The following is a 6,876-nucleotide window of genomic DNA, read 5'->3' on the forward strand; positions in this document are numbered from 1 at the left end:
TGGGCGTTGTCCCTCAGCTCTTCAGCTCAAGGCGAGCGCTCTACCACTTGAGCTACAGCGCCATTTCCGGTTTTTTAGTGGTTTATTGGAGATAGGAGTCTCACGGTCTCTCCTGCCCAGGCTGGCTTTGAACCATGATCCTCAAATCTCAGCCTCCTGAGCAGCTAGGATTACAGGCATGAGCCACCAGCACCCAGCTGAGTATGCTGCATTTTAAAAGGGGCCAGAGCAACCCTTCACCTCTTAAGGCTGAGTCCTGGCATAACTTCACACACCAGGATGTTCAGGAGTCTGCCTCTCCCCTCTCAGCCCCAGCGAGCCATGGACCTTAAGCGAGAGGGAGAGCGGTCCACGCTCCCCCGTGGCTCTGAGGCTGCAACCCTGGCAGAGGTCCAGCCCACCCACCCCTTCCCTTCCTGCCTCCCAGGCCTGGCGTGGTCCCCAGAAGCGCCCCCCAAAGCCCCCACAGGCTCCTGCACTGGGGGAAATCTCTCCAGGGAGCCCAGGACAGAGGCCCAGGCCTTACCCATTTCTATCCCGCAGATGACCAGCGCTGCGATCACCGCTCCTGCGGAAGTCCCTGCGAAGCGATAGGTGGTGTCCAGCATGCGGGGGGCCAGGTCTCGCAGGGCGTCCACGGCCCCGGCCTGGTAGTAGGAGAGGAATCCACTGCCCGAGAACGAGATGGAATGAGGGCAGTCCGGATCGCCTTTGAACACCTGCTCATCCATCTTCTTGGCGTCTGCTGTCCCTGAAGGCGGAGGAGCCTCCCTTCCCCACTGGGCTGCCTTAGCTTGGCCTGATGCTCTCGCTGGAGATTCCTTCCCAGCTTCCCTGCCAGCCTGGAGCCTGGAATATGACCGGGTTTACCAGCTTGGCAGGGCACCCAGGCGGCTCAGTCAGCCACCGCCTGGGCCTGTTTAGTTGTGCCAGGAAGCAGATCCAAAAGATAGGAACGGTGCCCAGGGCCCACACCAAGGTCCAAAAGTCTTCCCAAGCTGTGTGAGCAGGGTCCCGAACCTGCCCTCACTTCATTGCTTGAGGAGATCCATCGTAGGTTCCACAGCCTCGGCCCAGCTCCGCCGCACCTCGCACAGGGCTGTGCCCACAGAGGTGGCACTGCGCAGGGCCCGGACAGAGCTGCGCACGTCCCCTGGCAACACCTGTGCCCGTGGCTCTCCCCGGGCCTCCCTCCCTGCCGGGCTGCCCGGCTGCTGCGGGGAGAGTGACAAGCCTCCTCCTCTGGGATGTCCTGTCCCCTCCTCCCAGAGGCTGGGCCGCCTTGTGGCTTCAGCTTCAATGGAGACACTCCCACACTCCCCCCCCCCCCCCCCCCTTCTCCAGGCTGCGTGGATAAGAGATGGGTTAGGAGATTCTTTCATTTATTTATTTTTCTCACATAAGCACCTCTCTGTTTACTGACTTATTTATCTCTCTTGCTTGGACTGGCTATGGACAAAATTGGAAAGGAAGAGAAGTTGGCCTCCAGAGGTCTGACCTTCTACATCTTTCCAGGCCTCATGGTCTCTTCTCTCTCTTCCTTTCCTAATTGATTAATTCATTCATTTTGTGAGGGGTGGGGGAATTGTTTCTTTCTTTCTTTTTTTTTGGTCATTCATGGGCTTAAGCTCTGGGTCTAGGCACTGTCCCTCAGCTCCTCAGTTCAAGGCAAGTGCTCTACCACCTGAGCCACAGCACTACTTTCGGTTTTTTGGAAGTTAATTGGAGATGAGTCTCACGGACTTTCCTGCCCAGGCTGGCTTTGAACTGTGATCCTCAGATCTCAGCCTCCTGAGTAGCTAGGATTACAGGTATGAGCCACCAGGACCCAGGAGCTGTTTCTTTTTGATACAGTGTCAAACTATGCCAGCCCAACTGGCTTTCAAACAGAATGTGCAGCCAGGCATCGGTGGCTCATGCCTGTAATCCTAGCTACTCAGGAGGCTGAGACTTGAAGATCAAGGTTCAAAGTCAGCCTGAGCAGTGAAAAAGTCTGTGAGACTCTTATCCCTAATTAGCCAGCGAAAAGCTGGAAGGAGAGCTGTGGCTCAAGTCCTAGAGTGGTAGCCTTGAGCATAAAAGCTCAGGGATAGGGCCCAGGCTCTGAGTTCAAACCCTAGAACCAGCACACAAACATGCGCGCGCGCGCACACACACACACACACACACACACACACACATCTGGATATGTAGCCTACGCTGGCTTTGAACTTGTGCTCATCTAGCCTCAGTGCGGGGCTGACAGTGTGCACCAGTCACACCTGGCCTTCTCACTTCTTTTGACTCTGGGTCAGCAAGTGCCAAAGCCTCATGCTGCTGGCTTCCTAAGTGTCCCAGAAAAAACAATCAGCATGAACTCTAGATCATTCAAGGTGCTGGGTACCTGCTTCCCACTGTGACATGAATATTGAACTCCACCACTGGGGCTTGGGAGGTGAGGGTGGGGGCACATGGAGGGGGGCAGGGAAGCTGGTGGGGAGGGGAGGGGAGGGGGGTGGGGAGCCTGGCGGTGGCACCTCCCCCGTGGTAGAGGAATGTTCCTCACAAAGACAGGGTGCAGTCCTATCCCCCACCCGACACAAGGGCAAGACCAGAATTAGAATCAAGAGAAGCATCGCCGCCCCTCCCCCAATGTCTAATCCAGCCCTAGACTCTATAAGAGGTGACAGCGAGGACTCCCCTGGGAGCCCTGGCTCCCAGCAGCTCTGATGGCCTCACTGCTACCCGCAGACTCGGAGGCAGGGCGGGCTCCGCCTTGGACAGACACCTTGAGGCTTTTCATTATTGGGGAAGAGAGCTTTAGATTCGATGTGTATGTGTGTGGTGTGGGTGCGTGTGAGCGCACACCGCTGTGGTGGGGGCTGGGGTGGGGCAGGACAGAGCTGGCAGCTTTCAGCACAGCTTTGAGACACCAGATCAGTGCCACTGAGGATGTGAGCCAGCCACCATGGAAGCCAGGAGAAGCTCTGCCTCCTATGGGCTTCCTAGGGACCAGAAAGGTGAAGGTAAACGAACCAGAGTAACACGCCAGGCAATCTGTCATTAAATGTGAGTTGTGCAAGGCTAGATGGCTGCCAGGAGAGTTAAGGGGTGAGGGCGATGGGTGTGGGCTGGAACTTGGAGGTGCTGTGTGGAGCTATGCACTGAAGGACTGAAGAGGGGAGGAAGAGTTGGCGTACCACGGGGGGGGAGGGGAGCAGCTAGGAGCACCTTCCAACAGAGCAAAGGACCAATGGGCTCCTATGTTCAGGGCTTTGTCCCAGACGGTCATGAGGCTGACTCTTGGAAGTAGAGTGGAAAAAGCTAAGCAAGAGAATGAGGGCCTGAGTTCAAGCCCTAGGATGGGCACAGAAGAAAAGAAAGGGAAAAAAGAGAGAAAGAAGAGGGAGAGAGAGAGAGAACTAGGTGCCTATGGTTCACACCTGTAATCCTAGCTACTCAGGAGACCTAAGGATCACAGTCCAAAGGCATCCCAGGCAGGAAAGTCCATGAGACTCTCCAGTTAACTAGCAGAAAAAAGCTAGAAATTGAAGTTTGGCTCAAATGGTAAAGCACCAGCCTTGAGTAGAAAAGCCAAGCAAGAGCATGAGGCCCTGAGTTCAAGCCCCAGTACTAGCAGAAAAAAAAAAAAAAGAGAGAGAGAGGCTGGCTCACAGCTCTGCTATTTACACAGTGAGTTGTGGGATTCTGAATCTCAGTTTCACTGTTGCGAAAGAAATACTAATTCCTCGGGCTGGGAAGGTGGCTCAGTGGTAGAGTGCTTGCCTTGCATGCATGAGGCCCTGGGTTCGATTCCTTAGCACCACCTAAGCAAAAAGAAAAAAGCCGGAAGTGGCACTGTGGCTCAAGTGATAGAGAGCTAGCCTTGAGCTGAAGAGCTGAGAGACAGCGCCCAGGCCCAGAGTTCAAGCCGTATGACCGGACCCTCCCCCCCCCCCAAAAAAAAAAAGAACTACTAATTCTTTTGTTCGCAAAAAGGAGTTGTAAATGGGAAAGATAAAGGCTGTGTGTGTGTGGTGGGTGACACGTCTACAATGATCACAGAGCAATGGAGCCCAAGTCATCTGGAACAGATGGACCCTGAAGCCGAAGTGAGGAGAAAGGAAAGGTGAAGTCAAGGAGGAACGCCAGCCGGTCCGTGAGCATCGTGTAGCAGTCGCAGGGGAAGTGAGGCTTGGAAGGGGAGGACCAGTGGATGGTAGGTAGGAATATGGTGGCTGCCAGGCCAGGCAGGTAGCTGGAGGATGCTGGCTAAGGAAGTCCTGGCTACAAGTCTTAGCGCACAGACTGGACTGGTTGGATAGGCATGATGGGCAGGTGAGTCAGGCTGATGCCTGGTGTTCAGCCTGCAGGTAGAGAGGGGTGAGGCCACCTCTGGCACACCTGGGGAAACTGGATGGAGCATGAGTGTTTCTTTGCAGAGGTGTACAAGGTCACAGCCAGATGTTGGCAGGATGGCTCCAGTGCTGCTCTAGAGGTAGGGAAGGTGGGCAAGGAGCCAGCCTATGCCCACCTGGGCTGCAAGAGCCGGTGACCCGTGGGGACACCCAAGACCACAGTGTGTCTGCTCCAACAAGCATGCAAATGTACACATGAGAAGGCCCCAGAAGAGGTGCTGAGGGGGGGAGACTCCCCTCCCCTTGACTCAGAGTGGACCTCAGAGTGGTACATCTGACCAGCTGGGGGGATCTAGGCCTCAGTGTTGAATGATTCAGAATCTCTGCCTCAGTTTCCCACATGCAAGTCCAGCCTGACTACCAGAGTAAATGCATAGTACAGGAGCTCAGGCTGCCCTTGGTGGATGGGCAAGCATGGGTAAGATGTGGGCAGCCCCTGCAGAATTATTCCTAGAGCTCCAGAAGGATTGAGATTCCAGTTTGGCTTTTGTTTGTTTGTTCTGGTTGGTCATGGGGCTTGAACTCTGGGCCTGGGGGTTGTCCCTGTGCTCTTCAGCTCAAGGCTAAAGCTCTACCACTTGAGCTACAGTGCCACTTCTGGTTTTCTGGTGGTTCATTGGAGATAAGGGTCTCACAGACTTTCCTGCCCAACCTGGCTTTGAACTATGATCTTCAGATCTCAGCCTCCTCAGTAGCTAGGATCACAGGCCTGAGCCACCAATGTCCAGCTACAGGTTAGCTTTTTAGTGATGGTACCTGGCCTGTGCTTACACCCTGGAAATTGCAACCTGGTCATTACTTAATGCAATGGAGTATGAAAACCACGGCATTCCCTATGACTATTTATGCCCCAAGTGTTTAACATGAATCTAATTGGGGCCTAACATCTCATTCCTGGGAAACGCAGGGTATAAACAAGCTAAATGATGTCAGGCTAGGAGCTGGGAAGGTGGCTCAGTAGTAGAGTGCTTGCCTCGCATGCATGAGGCCCTGGGTTTGATTCCTCAGCACCACATAAGCAGAAAAAGCTGGAAGTGGCGCTGTGGCTCAAGTGATAGAGTGCCAGCCTTGAGCTGAAGAGCTGAGGGACAGTGCCAAGAAAGAAAGAAAGGAAGGAAGGAAGGAAGGAAGGAAGGAAGGAAAAAGAGAGAGAAAGAAAGAAAGATCAGGCTGGCAGAAATCACAGCTGGCCACAAGGCAGCCACCCAGTGCCTCCTGCTTCCTTGCCCACCTTCCCGTCAAGCAGCTGAGAAGGTAGGAGTTTGGTTTCCCAGCACCCCTTGCAGTGAAGGTGCTCAGCTGAGAAGGTGAGAGTTTGGTTTCCCAGCATCCCTTGCAGCTAAGGCATTCTTAAGACTCACTTCTGAAACAAAAAGAAACCTGCTGGGAGGAGGCTTCTAAGAAGAATTCTCCACCTATTTTTTTTGGGGGGTCTGGTCGTGGGACCTGAAGTCTGGGCCTGGGCACTGTCCCTCAGCTCTTCAGCTCAAGGCTAGCACTCTACCACTTGAGCCACAGTGCCACTTCCGGCTTTTTTTTTCCTGCTTATGTGGTGCTGAGGAATCAGAACCCAGGGCCTCATGCATGCAAGGCAAGCGCTCTACCACTGAGCCACCTTCCCAGCCCATCTCCAGCTTTATCTTTGTTATTTATCCCCCCCAAAGACAGTGGGGTTCTTATAATTGAACCACATTCTAAAGCTATAACTTGCCAGGTGCTAGTGGCTCACACCTATAATCCTAGCTCCTTAGGAGGCAGAGATCTGAAGATCATGGTTCAAAGCCAGCCTGGGCAGGAAAAGTCTGAGAATCTTTATCTCCAATAAAATGCTCAGAAAAAGCCAGAAGTGGCACTGTGGCTCAAATGGTAGAGCACTAGCCTTGAGCAAAAGAAGTTCAGGGATGTGTCTAGTCTGAGTTCACATCCCAGGACTGGCAAAGTATTAAAATAATAAAATAAAACTGTAGTTCCACACATGTGGCTTAATTTTTGAAAACTTGATCAGGAAACCTACAGGTGGTCTTTTGTGGGGTTCAAGTGTTTAAACTTTTTCTAACAGATTTTTTTTTTTAGTACTGAGGTTTGAACTCAAGACCTTGTACTTGGTAGGCAGACACTCTACCACCTAAGCAATACCTTCAGCCATAAGAGGTAGAATTTTTATTTTTGTCGGTCATGGAGCTTGAACTCTGGGCCGGGGGGCTGTCCCTCAACTCTTCAGTTCAAGGCTAGTGCTCTAGCACTTGAGCCACAGTGCTACTTCCAGTTTTCTGAGTTGTTTATTGGAGATAAGAGTCTCATGGACTTTCCTGCCTGGGCTGGCTTTGAACCACGATCCTCAGATCTCAGCCTCCAGAGAAGTTAGGATTACAGGTGTGAGCTACCAGCGCCCGGCTTCAAGAGTCAGAAATTTTGTGTGTGTGCCAGCACAGGGGCTTGAACTCACTCAGGGCCTTACACTCTTTTTTTTTTTTTTTTT

At 53.0% G+C, this 6,876-nt stretch overlaps 1 protein-coding gene across 1 annotated transcript in view; it reads right to left on the bottom strand.

The window, feature by feature from the left end:
* Window positions 1–731, bottom strand: part of Pnpla1 (patatin-like phospholipase domain containing 1) — a 52,177-nt gene extending 51,446 nt beyond the window's left edge. The window contains exon 1 of the mRNA XM_013029584.1: window positions 527–731. Coding sequence (XP_012885038.1) covers window positions 527–731 — 205 coding nt within the window. The remainder of the gene's footprint in view (window positions 1–526) is intronic.
* Between the last annotated feature and the right edge of the window lie 6,145 nt (window positions 732–6,876).

Source organism: Dipodomys ordii, unplaced genomic scaffold (genome assembly GCF_000151885.1).
Source record: "Dipodomys ordii isolate 6190 unplaced genomic scaffold, Dord_2.0 Scaffold120, whole genome shotgun sequence".
NCBI lineage: Eukaryota > Metazoa > Chordata > Mammalia > Rodentia > Heteromyidae > Dipodomys > Dipodomys ordii.